Genomic DNA, 20195 nt, shown 5'->3' with positions numbered 1-20195 from the left:
GTTTCTTTCCTACGAAAGACAGTTCTTGAAAAATAATCGAATGCACACGATACTTTGTAACTTCTCCGTCAATAAGTATTTAATTTAATTAAGTTCATCTTTATTGGTATTAGACTCGTAGAAATATAAAATTCACACAATTATGCAATCATGCTTCTTTCCTACGAAAAAGACAGTTTTTCAAAAATAATCGAATGCACACGATACTTTGTAACTTCTCCGTCAATAATTATTTAATTTGACTAAGTTCGTCTTTATTGGTATTAACTCGTATAGTACGTAACCTACAACTTTGAATGAAGATTTTTGTTGGGATCTCGCAATCCGTTGTTTAAATGTAGAGGCTTGTCCTTTCTACAACAGTAATTAAATGCTACAATTGTATTCTGTGATCGTCACTTTTGAAAACCAAGTGTGTCCTTGCAGAGACTAGCCCCCAACACATTTTCTTTCGCAGCACCAAATGTGATTCACTCAATTACAGAGGACTTAAACACTATAATTAAATGATGTAAAAAACTTAAAGGTCAGTGTATGGATGGCCATTGGGATTTGGCTGTGCAAATAAATGCGAAACGGAAGAACTCTTCAGAACAATTTACACTTCAACCGTGCGATTTCCTTCTGAGTAAATACAGCATGCAATGAGACAATTCGTATTTAAATTCCAAGCTCGTTAAAATTTCAGGTGAATTAAAATATTTTGAATACAATGAATATAAACTAAATCAAGATATATTTCCAATTGACAAATTTCTAGTTATGATGGATGTTATCAAATATGTGTATTTATATATATATTTATAAATATATATATTTAGAATCGAATTACATTATTAAAATGTGGAATTAGCTCAGTGCTTTATGAGGATTGATGCAAACAGTTATTCGGTGCAAACATTTATCATATCCTTCATTCAGAAATTGAGGAGTCTATTGTATGCACCGGTGTTGATTGTAAAGTGATATTTTGGCATATTTTATTTCGTTACAAAGCCAACAAAAGTAGTTTCCAAGAGATCGTTTTCATTAGATTTTGCTTCAATGGGAGGTATAACCATCCTGAAATAATTGTTTCCGGTCTTTACTAGTTCGCACGTAGAGGTGTGTGATTTTAAAAATCGCTTAGTTGAAATCTGTTAATTTGTTATGTCTAACCAATTTTATGTAGCTGCCTGGAAAATTCACGTGTACTTCGAAATACTTGGAAACAACTTTCGGATGTACAACTCAAAAGTTTCCTTCTATTTGACAGTTTCCTCTGTGCATATATTATATTTTAATTCCTTTCGTTCTACTTGCACTGAAGGTAAGGGAAATTTTAAAATTATTTTGCTATATTAAATGTGTCCGACTGCATGAATACTAGATAAGTAACAAAAAAAAGTCGGTTAGATATGTTCTGTGATATAAGACCAAACGGGAGCATCCATAGCTTGCGCCATACAAACTTCAGATTGATTAGTAACTTTGTTTCACTTTAAAAATAAATCATCTGTAGTCTCAACTTTACGCTACGCGTTTTGGCGGAGAAAATTAATCGTCTAGCGGCGAAAGAGGATACAGATCTGAAGTTATGTTTTAACAGTGCATAAATAAGTCTCTCCTTTGACAGTTCATCCTGCTGATAAACACGCCGGAAGCTGATGCTCCATGGACAAACAAAGTGTTCAATTTAATCCCGTATGAGTGCCAGAAGACAAAAGGACGAAGCGAATACCCGGAGCATTTGCAAGGATCATTTAGCATCCAGTCCTGTAAATATTGGGTAACTTGGCTTGTTGTAAAACCCAGAGAGGATGCCGTGCTCGAATTAACAGTTCCTGCATTGCAGGAAGTGCAACGATGTGTAAAATTAAATGCAGCTGTCGAAAAGGGGGGAAAAAGATCACTTCAATAAAAGAAATGCACTGTTCAAGGCAAATACCTGCGGTTTCATGAGCATAAAGGCTATGCGATCTTTATTGGGACTCAAAGATCTTTAGTTCCGAAAGGGACCGAGACAGTGTTCCATGGGAATGTAGTAAAGTGAAAAGCATTATTGGAACAGGGCTTTTAGTGTTTATTTCACCCAATGTCCCTGCAAGTGATTGGCCTGGTAATAGCAAAGCAAACATGAAAATGTGGTATAGATTTTTAGCCTCATTAAGGAAGCGCTCACCATTTAGCGTCAGTCAATCAATTATAATCAAGAGTAAAGGCACACAGCATTATTATAAAAACACACTGGCCCTGTGATATTGTAAATGAGGAGATGGGTCCGCGGGTCCCATTCCCTCTGCAGAGAAATCTTTTGAAATCAACTTTGCATTTTACCAACAAGTTGGTCTGAAAAAGTGAATCGAGCTAACAGGAGAGCGGGACATGTCAAATGTTCCCTTTTTTAAACGTGGCCGTTTAAAAGTGACTGCGTTCTAAGAGCTTATTGTAAGCCAAAAAGAGAACACATAAGTTTCAGTCAAATCAAATATTTTATTATATATCTCTTGTAGCTTAATGTCGTATTCCAGCTAACGCCGTTTAAAATTAATATATCACCAAATGTTTTCTAACCTATAGATATTTGTGTGTACGGACGGCAGCGAAGTTAATTCAAACAGGCAAAATTTCTCTAAAGCGTTCAACAGGCTGCAGAGACCAACCTCATAAATTTGTGTGCGAAATGTAGGGGACTGCAAACGACACAAGACGCGAAGTGTTCTTGGTCCAAATAAAACATGCAACCCCTTTCTTACAAGACCTCCAGGCTTGCAAGTGGATAGAATTATACAAATGTAGCTAAGAGTTATTTCCCCACTTTTTCTTCCGTTCCGACAGCTATTAACATTTGAAAATGATAAACCTACTTTTGTCCGACATCAGCTATAAAACAGTATCCAGTTTGACCATACGCCAATGATGACAGTGTACCTTTGAGGTAGAATTGCAACCTAGCATTGTCTTCCTCAATTGGAGGCACCCCTGTAAGGCCTGTACTACTTTCCAACTTTGTTCTTGAAATATAGGTGGGCATTGGCATGAACAACGCCGTTGTTGTACTTAATGGTAAACTCACAAGATTATTCTACATCCCAGAGCAATCGTGATAATCCACTTCATGATTTAGAAAATTTGAGCCAATTGGCTGCGATCATTAGGAAACAACTTGTAGTGTAATACAAAATATTCTAAATTTGAAAGATAATAGCGATCAAATACGCTTCGTGTGAAATAAGTTCCACAATCGATTATATTGGCTGAGTTAAATCAGTCAATATAATAATTTTTTTAAACAATTTTTCCAATTCCGTAATAAGTAGAAAACAACGCATACAATTATCCACCATCTACCCTGGTTACAGCACATTCCAACATATGTGACTTCTGCAACATATGATAGTGCAACCCGTTACAGGTCTTGTACACTTGGTTCAAAGTAAACGTATTTTATATAAAACACACACACACAGGTAGTGGCTTCGGCGCGATAACTAATTTCACAGATAAGAAAAAAACAAATATCCAGCACAAAAGCAATTACCAGGGCTAAAGCCCAGCTCCTCCCATCAATAGTGACTGAAGGACGGAAGGAGCCTGATCTAATCGATACTGTAATTAAAGATCCTATGAAGCAACCAGAGAGTGAGGAGCACGCAAAGAATTTATAATCCTGTCCCTGTGAGCACTTTATGAAGGAAAATCATTGGGAAAAGCTCCCACTGTCTCCTTCGATGTCAATACTGTGCGAACAGCAAGCAGGAGACAGCTCGAAAAGACTGTCAATAAGATCTGCTCGCTTTTTCTTTCATAGAAGCAGCAGCAAGGAATTATTTCTAGCGGAAAGGGGGCGTTTAGGCGAAAGTTATTTGTCCAATTCCCCCACGATGCCCTGCTAGCAGACGGCAGCGAAAATACCTCAATCAATTGGGTCAATATTAAAACGCAGTTTGATTAAGTTGCCAAACATCCTACACAATCTACTAGTTACTACCACTCTTGGAGTGGAATCTGTTAACCAAGAGGCTAATATTTTAGTCTCAGATACTCATACTATGATGATCTATAAAATGCAAGTGCATGGAGATTTAACTTTGGCACAAGACGCAGCCCAGCATGCAGGATGCTTTCAAATGGGATAGATGGGCAATAAGTATCAGATATATCACAAAGCTGGGTGCATCAAGTACGTCATCTAGTAGTTTAAATCGACAGCATTTGATTGTATTTACCAAGATGCTTATTAAAAAAAAGTGTATAACTGATGTCATGTGATGCTGTACTATTAAAAAATGCATATTCTATTTATTGTTGAGCTTAGTCATGAGTTGCTTAGTGGTATATTGCAAGAGGCACATTCTCAGTATTTACCCGATAGTCTTTAGGTATATCAAGCTAGGCAATAATGGAATGTCCTAATCCAATACAATGCCATTTTTTAAACAGAATCAACTATTAAAATCACATTAATCTGCACTGTTGTTTTAACTCCTATAATGTTTTAGAAATTCCCCAGATCAGCAGTTTACATAAAGCACTGGTGAATTGAACAGATTTGTATTTTAAAAGCATTTTAGAAATGGACACTTACCAAGTTTAGAAAATAGGTTAATTGACTTGAAATTATTGGACAGAGCCCCAAAAGAAAGTGTTTTAAGAGAGAAAGCAAAAATACACACGCATCAAGGGTGGCTGTTGCAAAACTCATGTATTTGATTAAATGAGTAAGAATTACAGTACCTCAGCTGTTAGTAGGTATTAAATTTTAGTGAAACTGGATCATTTCTTCCAGCTTTCCAAGAAAGTGCATATATCAGTCACAAGGGTTTTCATACCTAATACAAAATTATTACACAATAAAACACTATCTCTCGTCGGTCGGTGAAGATGAAGCTTTGTCTTAAGCAACTTACCGGTACAGTATATACATTAATGATTTTCCCTAGACATATGTCATTATGATATATATATACACACACAAGACATAATCTACAATAGCTTCATATTACTCCCTTCAAAATTGTTCAAAAGATGCATTTACGTAGCAGCAATGTGAAAGTCCAGCACATTTTTCTTCTATACTAAATATACCTATGGGGCAGAAATCTTTATTGTATTTAAAGGTACAATAACAGGAGTTTCCTTCTATGACCATCGTGCTTATTACTTCACTGAAACTCATCAACATTTAAGATGACGTAAGTGAAAAGCACAGTACAAAGAACCATTTAGAACAGAAATGGTTTAACCTACAAAAAAACTTGCAATTTCACTTGGTGTTAAAAACAGTAAAGGGTAAACTGCTTACAGAGCAACAGCATTGACATTCAGTTTGAAGTCTGCAATTTACAGTTATTTTGTTAATGGAAGATATGACTGAACAATTAACTGATTGTGAATACTGTAGCAGACTACCAAAACTTTACATTATATATACAGATCTTTTCTTAGTGAGGAATGGACTTTTGAGGCATTGCACCAATGCCAGTCATGTTAAAACTAGATTACTCACAAATCATAAAATAAGTTAATGCAAGGGCAAAAATCACCTAACAGAATAGATCTGCAAATGCTAGGAAACTTACATGTTTAAAGCACTCTAGTCCATTAGTATATAGGCCAAGATGCTGAAGACCAGTAGTTTACACTTGCAACTTGTTTGCAAAGCAAAGTTATCACTAATAAATAAGTTTTTCATACAACACTAAAAGTTAGGCATTGTACAAAAGGTGTTCTCACAACACTTTGGTCCATTGGCCTGAAAGACGCCCCAGATTACTTCCATTGTTGGAATGTTGACTGTCACTTCAGTTTGATACAATTTCTTTGTTGTCTTCCACCAAGCGGGTGAATTTATGGTTCGTTCCATTTTCAGTGGTTGACATTTTCTCCAGACCAGCTAGAGGTGCACTGGGTTCAGTATTGTGAAGCTTCTCCATGCTTCCCGTTAAACCACTGATGGGTGAGCTGCCACCATTGCCCAGACTAGCGGGGTTTGGAGGAAGTCCACCATTCTGAATCACTGAAATCTCATTGGTCTTCATTGCTAAGCCATTCGTTAGTGCCGCTGCGTACTGGTTCCAAAATGAAGAAGGGTCACCATCGCGAGCCCGAACAGCCAAATCCTTCTGAAGCATTTCTGTGAATTTAATGGGATTTCCACTTAGGAATGCCATGGGACCATCCACTGAAAGACGCCGCCCACGCCTTGCAGGGGCACTGTTCCACATGTGTGTCCCCATATGAACCTGTAATATCAAAACCAGATGGAATAAAGTTAGATCATGCAGCTATACAAGACTTGGGTACCAATGAAGACATTGCCATACCTGATCTATGGGAAAGAAAAATGCATGCACTTTGGGGCCATGGTCGTCAACTGGTGGGCATTTAGCTAGGTCTGCTGCATCCAATTTCCTTGTGATAACTCATATTATATTTGACATCACTAACTCTGCAAGTAAACGTCCTTATCAGACAGGGATAAAATATCTTTAACTTGACAGTCTGATTGCTCATCGGAGACAAGCCACTGAAGGTTATTATTCCTCTCATATTACATGGGTGATCCCAAGAGAAATAGTTTGTCAGAAGGAATTGGCACATATTTGTAGTGCTCAATGGCTCCTTAAATTAAATAATGAACAAAAGGACATTTAATTTTTTGCGAGTTTTTTCACACCTTCGTTAATCCATTTCCTACAAGTGATCAGTTAAACATCAGGATGTAAAGTACACTGAATTTTATTAACTGTTCGCAAGAATTGATTGTTTCACAAATCACATGCACACAATTTAAGCATACTGCAATATTTTCCATGAATATAAATTGTACTTTGATTTTTCTGGCATAATGTCAATTTTCCATATTTTTGACGTTCTAACATCACACATTGATTACACTTATATAATTTATTATCTCATTCCCCCACTCTCCCTCTGCAGCTCTCCCACCCTACTTCTCACGGGAAACACAGGACTATCTCTGGGCATCTCTGCCATCCCTTTCACTGTACAGGATGCTACAATATGCAGACATCTCTGTACACATCGGCAGACTTCTTGGTCAGCCCACGAGTACATACATTGTGACTAATAAAACCAACCTGAGCCAGAGGCCAGACAATCCAAACCATATTGGGAGGCATCAATGATCCTCCTTATTCTTTTTAACTTGCCAGATAAAGACCTTACAAAAAATTGTCTATGTGGTTCACTCAAGAAATTGATTTTAAAATGTACAGTCAGTGGATGAGGTGCTAAGGTGTGCAGGACTCATTTGATGGTTTGGGACTTCTTTGGAGCTTTGTGTACAAATAAACAACAATAAATTCTGGCTCACAGACATTTTAATGTGGATTGCCAAGTGCTTATTATCCTTTATATCAATTCCCCTCCTTCATGCATTGTCTAACTTGTATAAAACATAAATATACTTCAATATTACTTACCCTAATACAGACTAAAAAAGGTATTGTTCTGAAATAAATGTGGGACTGCATGCTTTCCATTTCACAGGCTCTAAAAGTCAGTTAAGGGAATTCACATTCATAGCTGCTGTTTTAGTTGCACCGTATTGTTTAAAGGATTAGAATTGCATTTTGTTTAACAAAGCAAAACTATTTGTATCTTACATCAGGTAAAACAGTGTACACATCTAGTTTGTTCTCCCCTTCCTCCTTATGTACTTAAAGCTGAACAGCACGTCTAAATGTTGCTCTGCTTCCATTTCAGTTTAATATCTAAATTACCTGTACAAATTCAACATATTTAAGAACATAATGTTGGAAAATACCTTCAAGTTGCCTTTGGTGGTAAAAGCTCTTCCACATATCGTACAGGCAAATGGTTTTTCACCAGTATGTGTTCTCTCGTGTATCTGCAGAGCGCTGGATGAGGAGAATGTTTTCCCACATGCTGTGCAGTAATGCTGTTTCGGCGTTCTTCTTTGCGGTGCTGGCAGGACAGGCGAGATAGCAGATGCAGACAGAGGCCCTGATGAAATAAGGCTAGCAGGTGGATCTTTACAGTCCTGGGAACACCCATGCATGAAACCATTGACCTCAGTTTTGATTAGGGATGTCAAACTGTTAGCAGCCACATTTGAAGAGCTCTGATTAGGACCTATATTAGAGTTGTTGGGTTCAAACAGCTGAGATGGAAGGTCCCGCATCTGATGTGTCAACATGTGCTGCTTCAAATTACCCTTAGTGGAAAAGCCACGATTGCATACTGTGCAAATATATGGACGCTCTTTGGTATGGCTTCTGTAATGAATGTCCAAGGCACTCTGACAAGCAAATGCTTTGCCACAGATATCACAAGATGTATTCCTTAACTTACCCCGATCTCGACTGGGAAACAGCATGCTTAAAGCATCATCTTTAATTATTCGTTCTGCATTACTGGAAGTCAGATCTAAGGCACCACCATTGGTGGTTGCTGGAGACACTGAATTAGATAAATCTGATAGTAAAGTTCTGTGCTGTCTCTCTTCACAGCCCGGCGACTTTGACCTACGACTATCTGTGTTGCTGTTGGTAGGGGATGGAGCCTGCATGGAAGAGGTAGATTCTGAAATGGCAGGACTTCCAGCACTTTGGCTCTCCATATCCCCTATCATTGAAAAAGAGTCACTAGTCATTTGGTCTCCATCTGCTGATCCGTTCTCACCTGACCTGAGGCTTGCTTGGAGCTGCTCAACAAGACCAGCATTAATCATTTTCATTTGATTCTCAAGAGCTACAATACTGGACATTTCTGATGGCAATGGAGATGGAGACAAACTGCCTTGAGACACCTCTGCAGATTTGGGTGTGTCTGGTACACTACTATCAGGACAATCTTCCATATTCTCATCTGAGTAGTCATCGATATCATCAAAGTTTTTGTCTTCAAATGAAGCAGTGTCAGATTCCATAGATTCAGGATAGTTGTCAGCAACAGGAGTATTTGGAATCTGGCCTCCCATATGCATTCTAATGTGCTGTTGCAATACAACAGCATTTGTGAATTTCTTCTGGCAGATCGGACAAGAATGTTGAACTCTCAATGGTGGCATGGCACGATGAACACCATAATGGGTCTTCAGATTTCCCTTAGTGGTGAATGCACGACCACAGACTTTGCATTTGAAGGGCCTCTCACCAGTATGTGTACGATAGTGCATCTTCAGTGCACTATGGCAACTAAGAACTCGATGGCAAATGACACATTGGTTGGGGTCTGTCATCTTCCTGTCAATATTTTCTACTAGCTGCTGCAATTTTGAAGTTTCTGATGCCTGTAAAGAATCTAAGAGACCTCCAAATGGAAACTTTGACTTAAACTGTTCTGACATAAGTGGTATAAGTGGGCTTGTAAAAGCAGAAGTAGTACTTAGACCTGAATCAGATGCACTTGAACTGACAGGGACAGCCAAGCTGGTGACAGAATTAATAGATTGTGTGTTTTCATCTAGTTTACCATTTGAGGTAGGTGAAGCACTTTCTTCCACTTCCTCCAAATCATTAGCATTTTTTATGGAGGGTTCTGTTGCTCCCAAGTCACTCTTGACTGAGCCAGGAGGGCTACAAGAAGACTGATTAACTGAGATAGACTGACACTCCTCGGATTTGATAATAGCAGACAAACCTGATATGGTTGATGGGATTGGCAGGCCCACAGATGTGGTCAATGTAGGTAATACAGGCTTACTATCCAGCCAACTTGTTATAGGTTTTTCAGGTGGTATAGACATTCCATATGGAATACCTGTATTTGTTGGAACATTGTCTAAATGTTCTGGAACTGGATAAGGGTTCATATGAATATGGGGATATTTTTCTCTGTGCCTCTGAAAGTGAACCTTCAAATTTCCTTTTGTGGAGAATCTGTTACCACAGATGTTGCATTTATATGGTCTCTCACCTGTATGGGAGCGCAAATGAATCTGCAAGGCACTGTCACTTCCAAACACTTTAGCACAGAACCTGCACTTATGTTTAAAGAAAGCCTCATCAGAGCTGCTTTTAGTCTCAAATACTACCACATTTGGTGGCTTGCCTTTCCTTTGATTTGCCAGAGCTGTCATTGAGCCAAGGTTTCCTGAAGTTGTTTCAATGCTTGAGAGAGGAGTGGAAAACACAGAAGTGGATGTGGAGGATTGAGGTAGCAGTGAGTTGGACAAACTGGATGCAGGACTTAGTAAACTGCTAATTCCTAGAGCTGGTGTGGACACTGTAGATACCGAAGGACTGATTAACTGAGAACCACTAATGGTATTTGTAGATACACTTTCAGAGGGCTGTATGGTACTAGGCAATGAGGATGTGTTTACTTTTGGAGAACTACTGCCAGGCTGAGCTATGGTGCTTCCAAGGCTGCTCTGAGGTAGATGAAGTTGCTTTCCACCATTGATGCTGGCAGATTGGCTGGCAAGGCTCTGTGCTAGCCCAGCTGCAGCAGCAAGCTGCTGAGATAAATGTGAACTAAGTGTAGTTAATGGATTAACAGCAGTTCCTAAAGTACCTTGGGAAGAGTTAACTGGTGGTGGAATTTCTGCATTTTGGGAAGCCAATAGGATTATCTGGTGACGGATTTGTTCAATAAGTTGTAACTGATGGATCTGTTGTTGCTGCAAAGCCAGTAGTTGCTCCATAAGTGCTGGAACAGCAACCTTACTGTTTGATGCACTATTAGATCTTGTTTCCTGGGAGAACTGGGCTACGGCCACTTTAGTACTTTGAAGATTTTCAATGATCACATTACTGTTTAACATTGAGAAATTTCCCAGAGCTGTTAGATCACCTATATGAGGTAGAGGTGTTGTGACAGCTGAGGTACCCATTGTGGGATAATTACTGCTTGTATTACTATTGTTATTATTGTTAGAACTGCTAACGTTGCTGTTGCTAGTAATGCTGGAAGTGTCCACCTCCATGGATTCTTCCTGGTCAACTTTTTTATGCTCTACAAGGTCATCACAGTCTGCTTGACTTGTGTTATTAATTTTGTCATTTGCTTCTTCAACAGGGTTATCAGGAGATCTTGGAGAGGAGGCTTCTGAAGGAGCTGTTGAATCTTCATTTACAATCAGAACCAATTGTTTCTTAGTGCAATTTTTTTTGTGATGAAGGAAATCGGGCAGTTCAAAGAACTCAGCACAACATCGGCCACAGACGTGAGCGTCCCCATTCTTAATGACTCGTTCTTCGTGCCCTTCTCGTGAAAGTCCTGGAAAATCAAAGGGACACGGGATTAGTCAACAAGCAGACACAAGATCCCTCACCAAATATGGCCCATGAACTACATCAACGGAATACGGAGGGTGGAAAAAAAATCAATGTTTGAACATCATAGATCTTACTTAGGATGAAAATCTGTAAAGCTTGCAACTGGATTCCATCATTCACCAAATCTCAGTGAATCAAGTACCTCATACAATCCATCAAAATATAAATTTCTCCAAATTAAAGACATTGGAGTTTAATGAAATTCCATAGAATGTATTGATTTCCAATATTTCATACACATCATCTCCTTGTCCACTGAGTGCAAATCAAACATTTGAGGACTTGTTAGACTCTTCAGTAACTGTCAACTTTTTCTCATTTCTAGCAGAATAAGGGAGGTCTTTGGTAGTTCACTCCCTGTCACTAAACCAATTTATAATCATTCAGATCCCAATCACTATATGACAGGAGAAACGGAGACCATGTCACCTGGCTGCAGAGAAGAGATAGTGGAATACAATATCTAAATGCTTCATGGATTCTTCTGAATTTCCCATGTCTCAAGGCACTGCATTTTAAATATATTGTATGTAAACAAAAAATAAATAATATATATACTAAAATAGCTTTGTTATATCAGCAGATGACTAAATGCAAAATAATTCACAAAACATATGTTTAAAATGTTTTCAATGTATAAGCAAAATATTCTTGCACTTAAACCCTTAAAATATTTTTTAAAATATTGTTTGAATGTTCTACGTATTGCATAACATCCTTTAAAGCTTTTTATCATCTCCTGGATGGTCTGCTCACAGCCAATCTTGCAGGATCCATTAAATTTCAAAATTGTTAACTTTTTGTCCAACTTTTCTAGTTATCGTTTTATATGGCAGCACATATTGAAGAATATTTGGAAGGCTAATAGATCATATATTTCTACTGTTGTGTTTACATTGATAACTGAACAGGTTTGGTGGACACTCTGGGTACCCAATTGAAAAACGACAATATTTACATTGCTGTGGACCTCTGACCTTTTAAATCCAGCAACACAGGTGCAGAGAAGGGACACCAGCATTGCAACTAATTCACCACATTGGTGCCTTTATTGCTTAGAGACATGCAAAGAGATCAAAGACTCTCTGTATATACTCTCTCAGAACAGTTGTAAAATTGGTACAACACACATATACAAGAAATAGTTCTCATATTGGTATGTGGGGAGAGGATTTCACAGCTAAGTTTACTCCAAAACAAACCACATTGTAAGTTAAGGTTCATGCTATAAAATGGATTTAGTTGCATATGTATTAAGATCAGTTTAAGAATTCTTGTTGTTAGGCCATAAATGATAATTTCCCTTTAAGGGTAGGTCAAAGAGGCTGGCGTAACCAAACATCTTTCTACAATTTAATAAGAAGAAAGAACTTGCATTTATATAGTTCTTTTTGTGAACTCAGGATGCCCCAAAATGCTTCACAGCAAAGTACTTTTGAAGTGTAGTGATGTTTTGATACTACAAAACTGTTTTAAAGTAGTTTTCATTAAGTATTCAAAAAATAAATGACTAACAATTCCAAGGAAACTCACTAAATATTTTTTAAATGCAAGGATGAAGCACATTACAGCACTAGCTTTTGATGCCATGTTGGATGCAGGAACAATTGCCCATAATATTGCTGATAAGAACCATTTCACTAAATGCCAAGCTGCGATCAAGAAAGAGGTGCCACCTACTGACTTTGTTCAGAGTAGTATTGAAGCACCAGCTACAAGTTGCTCACTTGCTTAGCTACATGACTGGAAAACACTGGTGGGGAACAAAATGATCGTGAAAGTTTCCTCCAATTCCCCAACAATTATTGTACCCACAGTGATGTATAATGGTACAATTTAGAACTAATATGAACACTGTGCACTCAGATATAAAGTAAATCTCTTTCTTTCTTCTCACAGAATGATGAGTACCTCTGAGTGCTAGGTCTAGCAAAATCTCCCACATTTATAAAGAACTATAAAGAGATTTTGATAGGCCCAGCAAACAAGGAAAACTTCCTCCATTGTGTCTTAACCTTCCAAACTCACAAATAACCTTAGTGTACCAACATGAGTTTTCTATTTCCCAATGTCAATTATCTTTATCACTTCTTTCTTAATGACAATTTGTGGGCAAGCAGTTCATAGCCACTAGGTTGTGGCTACAAAAATTAATTTAATATGAAAACTAGATAACTAGGATAGAGTGGAATCTTCAATTCAGTCTGAAGAACAATATTGATGCTGGAAATGAGAAGATAGTAAATACGTTATCATTGAGTTAATTGTCCCCTACTCTGTCTACTTCTGAGAGTGTTTGTGTACCAGAGCACTTAAGAATTTACTAAGTTATTGATAATTATGAAAAATTTAAATGTATACAAAGACACACACACACATACATATATTAAAGGAGACCAACATAAGATAATGCAGCAAAAAAATAATGAATATTTTCAATTTTATGCAATTTAAAAATGTTTAAATTTTGCAATTGCTTAATTAAGTATTAATACAATTATGTATGAACTTCACTTATAAAAATTGATGGAACTTAAAATGCAGTAAAATATTCCACATAATATAGGCTATATGCAAATGGTCATCATATATAAATTAGCAATATCCAGAAATGAATGTCCTTAAAGATGACTGCAGAAGCAAAGACAATAGAAAAGATTGCTCTATGTAGTGACTGACCTAATCTTGAGTATTAAATTGCTTAAACTGGTTCAGAGGCTTTGGAGGTTAATAGGTTATACAGTACTTCCCAGTGCCAGATTCTGGAATGATCTTTGACAAAAAAACATGTAGGCTGCACAGTTGGAAATATTTGTGTTCATTTGAAACATTTAGTTGCAAAATTTGATTCATAGATAAGCAAATTGTCCCTATTCAGACCTTTCACTGAAAGATCTTTTTACTTCCTTTTTCATTCGCACTGTTACTTGCATTTCTCATCACACTGAGGATTAATTTGCAAATCAAACAAAAAATTTCAGCCCTCTAACCCACTTCATCCTTTTCAAGGACAGGATGGCTCCCTATTGTTTGCTCAGCATGAGGACAGCAACTTCTGTCTCACAATGGTGTGTGGTCATCAGGGAAGGCCCAGAAAGCTGATCTTGTTTAATTCAGGGATTATCTCTCTGCATGTTTCCCTTTACTACCGAATTAGATAATAGAAAGTTGCCATGACATCAGAATTCAAGTCCATAGCAAAGCACAGGGACAATTAATTCCAGATATTGGGGAGATCATCTGAAATAATGTGGTTCAATTGCCACACTGCTCAAGTGTCCCTGGGCTACATTCGGAACAATGGTCGTTAATGTCATCTCCTGCAGTACATTCAGTTTAATACCTACAAAGTTGTAATTCTGTGACCTGCTGAGCTCGACTTCTAAATGCAGTTTTAGAAGTTATTTACATATTACTGCACACAGTCAAATCCAAAATGACCATAATTCTGTGCATTCCATGTACAGTTAGTCTGCCAGAGATTACAAGAAATATACAAGAATTATTTCTCTATGGTATTCTGCAACCAAATTATTAAAATGTTAAATTAATTATTATTCATGTCAACTTTAAAAAGGAGCTTGGAAGCCGAGGACTATGGGAAAGAAATCAAAATGCGATGGCTCCAAGGAACACGAAAGTAGCAAGTGAATGATTTATCTGGCATCTGGCTCAGTTTTGAAGTTTTTAAACACACAGAGCCATCTGCGCTTAAGGAAATGACATTTGAGATATGATGGATTTTTCTAAATTACTTGGTTCATCTGTTGAATAAATTAAACACGGATGTTCATGCTATAGTTTGCCTACCCAATAAATATTTGTGAAGTAATGACAAATTTCTACAACACATTCATTTGGAACACACACACACAAATATATAAATATACATTTGTCACAATCACTTTGAGTTTCATTTTTCAAAGAGAATTATGACAAAATAAAAGAATTTAACAACAATTCTAATTAACTTTCAATACTTGACACATTAAAAAGTTATGCCCCTTTGCCAACATGTTAATAAGGCTCCCCATGTAGAGAAAAAATATTTTTCAACGTGATCATATTTATCAAAACACAAAGGCACTCTAGAACCTCGTTTTGCTTGGTCAGCTGTACTTAAACAAATAATTACCAGGACAAACTAAATAACTACTGTGGGAAATCACAAGACCCACTTCATCAGTTTTGTAACTCAGCATGAAAAATAAAGTCTGAAGCGCAGATCCACAAGATTACTGTGGTCTGAATACATTAGTTAGTAATACTATTCAATTCTGGAATGTTAATTCTAGTGGAAACCTATCTAATTGAATTTTTTTTTAAACATGCAAAAATAAAACATGAACCAATGAATCATACCTGCTTTTAAAGTCACAATGTCAAAGCACAATGTACTGTCCTATTCAACAAGATAAAGCCTCTAATTATTTTCCTTCTGGTCTTTGAATTTTTATGTACTAAAGCAAAATGGGAACACAATTTGAATTACAAGTTTTTTCAAATGAAATATGGTCTCAAAAACATTTTAGTATTTCTTTTAAATAAAGGATTGAGAAAACAGGGGCATGGTTTACTTTAAACAGTTTTTCTATTTATCAATAATCAACTAAAAATAAATCCATGTATTTGTCTTTTACGAATTTTCCTGTTGTGACAAATGTTTAATAAATATTTACTACTGTTGGATGTTTGAAGTGTTCGATACTTCACACAAGTCGAGAATAATGACCTTTAAAGAAATGAAAACTTCGCAAATCAATATTAAAAATACACCACTGTGCGCTTCATATTGGATGAGGAATCAAACTATTTTTCATGCCACTATTTAATAAATATATATATTGTGTTTATATGACTATCTGAATTATAAAATTTAGTAAATGATTAAACACATAGTTGATAAAGTTCAAAACATATATTAAGAGTCAAGACTTATCCTAATGAAATGCAATTTCAAAAGGTAGTTCTTCTAGTTAATTATTTTTGTTATAATTTTTAACAAATTAGCTATATCTTTTTATGTAAACTGCAAAGATTCCACCAAATTGACACTATTCAATAATCTTTGAAACTACACTTCCAAAATATTCCTAAAGCTATGATTTGCCAGTTAATGAGCATAGCTCAATTGTGAAATAATTCCGGCATTCAACTGAAAATCTGGGTGCATCAGAATGAACACTAGATGGGGTACCAGTTGCAACAGCTAAGTGAAAAAAAACTTCAGTACTACTGTCCTACTCACACGTAAAGTATTTTTGCTTTAGGCTACATACAAGCTTTGGCTGCATAAACATTGGCGATGTGACAAGAAACTAAATCCCTGTTGTAGGTAAGGTAAAACTGTGCCGTGGGAACTACCCGTCAATCACCTCATCAGGGGTCTGGCATTCAAGGGGAAAGGGGAAAAGGGTTAGTGGTTCCTGTAGTACTGATAAGGTTAAAGCTGAAATAAACTACTGATATCCTGCTAGGCTGGCTGTGGGACTGACTTCTGAGGTCAATTCAAAGGTACTGAAGTACATCTTGTGTTATGAACTCTTGTCACTTTCGGATAGAAGGAGGTAGGCAAAGGTTAAAACAGCAGAACAGTAAAGTACTTCGTAGCTCCCAACATTAAGAATCACACAAAAACAGCCATTTACTATATTACCAGAATAAGTACAGAAAATGTCAAAAGTTCTCTACAGCAAAGGGATAGTCAAATCATTTATCCAGCTCTTCATGTTTCGCACAAAGCTGTTTATCCAGGAATGCATATAATATCCTTCAGGCTCACCACTGTGCAGTGACAAACAAAACATTTGAACCAGAATTAGGGCCAAGAACTCACATTGCCAACTACAAATTTTTAGAAAATAATTGCACACCAACCAATTCCATTATAAATATGTTATTTTTTCAGTTTTTCTTTTATAACATATCACTGAGAACAATGTATACTTACTGCAAACTGACTGAGTTGCCACATGACATAGTGCAAAAAGCTCACATTTATATGCATGTATCAAAGAAGCCTATTGCATTACACAAACAACACAAGGTCAGTCCACACAGGAAATATACTAAAAAAAACCTTGGCAAAAGCATTTTGCATCCACAAGGTGTTTGTGCAGTTTATTTAATAAGACAGCAAGCTACAAATGTGGACCAATCATTTTGGTTTAATCCAAACTTCATCTAAAAAGTTCAAAATCAGAATTAAAAATTATCATCCATTCAGATAACTTGCTGAAACAATAAGAATAAACCTGCTCTTTTTAAAGATAGACTTCTTTCTTCAAATCACACTGGACCCAACTTATTGTTGCTCGTGTAACCCTTGGGAGTGAAATTCTAGTAAACTCGCCTTCTGTTCTGCAATGTTCTGCCATGAAGCAAGATATAGGGCCACTTCAGTCCCAGACCCAATAATAAAACTCGACAAATGATTCTCGTGTGCAACCCCTTCCGATTTAATGGCTAAGGTGCTATAAATGAAACAATTAAAGCAACTGTTTTTGTTAAAACACCTTGTTTTCAATCAGTACTTGCTCGAACGATTTCACGTTGATCTACTTTCAACAATTTTTAAAAATCATAAATAATCTCAGCTGCTGGTCATGGACCATGTTTCGCATTTGCAAATATTTGACCAAAAAAAATCCTAAAACTAAATTATCCATAAAACCTCTTCATTTTTGACATTGGTAGATTATAGCACTTACCACTTCAAAGAATCTGAAATGCATATTAAGTTCCAATACACCCCAGTGCAAGACCTCAAAATATATTTTATTTACACCTGTAAAACTATGTGAATCTTCTATTGGAGCAAATCTGTTTTTATACAATCTGTATTCCACAAGTCTAAAAACTATAACTGACTTTCTATTAGCTCAACGACATGTTTATAAAGGGCACATGAAAGCTTCACTTACTCCTCAATTAATGACAAACTACAATGTACTATGAATTTGAAAGACTTTGGGGGAAAGTACTTAACTCTCTAAAACTAACTGGCTTTAAACAATGATAATTTTGCGGAAAAGTGAAGATACATACCTATGTTCAAGCAGTTTTGTTGTGATAGCAGTGTTTAATGAATAACCCTGGTTGAGTGGTGTTGGGCTGGTTTAATAGTAAATCTCTGGCTGATCCAGGAGGCTGAGTGCGCTGTGTGCTCTATTCACAGATCAGGATGAGTCACACACATCCGAACTGGCACGTCAGCTCCTGCAAATTCCCTAATAGTGCAATTTGTTGCTTTTTGTAACAGAGTGAGCGATCGTGGAGTTTGCATAGCGGACGTGAGTTATCGTCCAAAAATCGTCCTAAAGTATCTGGAAACAAAGTCAAAGGTGCTTCCTAACCCCGGGGCTACGAAATACAACCAGTCTCCTCCGAAACGTCGGGAATGGCAATAGCGAACAAAATCATTTTCTACTTATCTGATTTTTACAGCCCGGCCTTTTCTTTCTAGTGAAAAACCAGATAATAAACATTTAGCAACTCAACTATGTACAAAAATATACAGTAAGTTAATTGTCGTATTTCAAACAAATCGACTAAAGCTTTACATTTATCTGCATCATGAATTATCCTTTTTTTTAAAAAATGGATAAGGAAATGAGGCTTTCATAAGTTACTGCGTCAAATAATTATTTTCAAGATCGTCCGAACCTCAAGAAGGATTCGCATTCAGGGAGATTCTACACTTAAAGAAAACACAACGTGGGGCTTTCAAACCAAATGTTGACAGACTAAGCATTAATGTGTACAACTTTCTCGCACAGAAGACGACGTTTCTGTGAAAAATGCAGTAAAACTACTCGCTGCTCTGTTAAACAGCAAATAAACAACGGGGTCACGTCCGCGGATATCTTTCAAAATGTTAATTGCCTGAAGCTTACAGCAAACGGTCTTTATTTTTGTCCTCGCTCCTTCTCTATCCTCTTTCTGCTGGGTTCCTGCACTTTTTAATCCATAAAGTCACGCAGATTCGCGTTGTGGCTCTGCCTGGCATACCCACAGTAACGAGCGAACTTTTTCTCCCCCTAAACAAGGTGTTCGGCTCCCAGTGACTGAAGTCATACTGGGACACACACAGCGCTGCCATCATTACAGTGAAGTTATTTTTAAACCTAGCCTACGGTTGCGGGCTCCTTTCCATCAAAACATTCAGCGTTATTTCAGCTGAATACTGCCTTTTAAATCCGCCAGCGAGCCTAGAGGGAGACTTTGGAAGACGTGATACTTCGATTCCACATGTGCTGCGCTGGACCAACTTCATTCCACGCTTTCGCAAAGGTACGAAATTAAACTTTCTTTTTTTTTGAGGGGGGGGGAGGTGTGGTAAGAGTGAAAAGAGAAAATAAAATGTAACGGAAGGCACAGTCACCCTAAGTGTTGTTTTGTTGTGCATCTCTGCTCATCTTTTTGCTGCTCAGTATGGTTGGGAGCACATCGGGACTTCTGTACAATTAGTAGCAGAGCCTCCAAACAAGAGGCAACGTGTTAATTGCTAAATCGTGTTAATTTCAAGGTTTCTAACTCCAGAAATCTCCCCATTGCAAACTTTGGATAATTTCACTCACAATCAGACTCACCATTCTCTGCGGATAATGCTATATCCTGGTCCGACTTGATGTGTTGCGGCTTCGCCTGCTTCCGACGCGACATGGTGGTTGATACATCAGCAAGCGAATAAAAAATTACAAATTCTGGAGTTGCAAAATTACGGAAATTGACCCTGCCGCCTTCAGTGCGCATGTGTGGGGTATAATTATGATTATCAATAATGCATTGCGATTAATCATCCGCTTCTTGAAAGCCGATTGGCACGTTTCCAGGCGCGGCTTAAAGACTATTCAAATTACTCGACTAAATCAATTAGCTTGTGATTTGCTGGCGCGCTCTGGCTCCGGGTCCTGTTCTCCGGGCTCTCACCCAATGAATGGCTCT

General features: G+C 37.3%; 1 protein-coding gene across 1 annotated transcript; it reads right to left on the bottom strand.

Moving 5' to 3' along the window:
• Nucleotides 1–4665: 4665 nt before the first annotated feature.
• Nucleotides 4666–19983, bottom strand: sall1a (spalt-like transcription factor 1a). The gene is made up of 3 exons (XM_078544290.1): nt 19841–19983; nt 7772–11190; nt 4666–6224 (listed from the first exon to the last, which is right to left on the bottom strand). The coding sequence occupies exons 1-3, from the start codon at nt 19911–19913 to the stop codon at nt 5784–5786; spliced, it is 3933 nt and encodes a 1310-aa protein (XP_078400416.1). The 5' UTR covers nt 19914–19983; the 3' UTR covers nt 4666–5783.
• Nucleotides 19984–20195: the final 212 nt, after the last annotated feature.

The sequence above is a fragment of the Cetorhinus maximus genome, chromosome 6 (genome assembly GCF_964194155.1).
Source record: "Cetorhinus maximus chromosome 6, sCetMax3.hap1.1, whole genome shotgun sequence".
Lineage (NCBI taxonomy): Eukaryota > Metazoa > Chordata > Chondrichthyes > Lamniformes > Cetorhinidae > Cetorhinus > Cetorhinus maximus.
The sequence above is the reverse complement of the archived record's forward strand: the minus strand, read 5'-3'. Positions and strand labels throughout refer to the sequence as shown.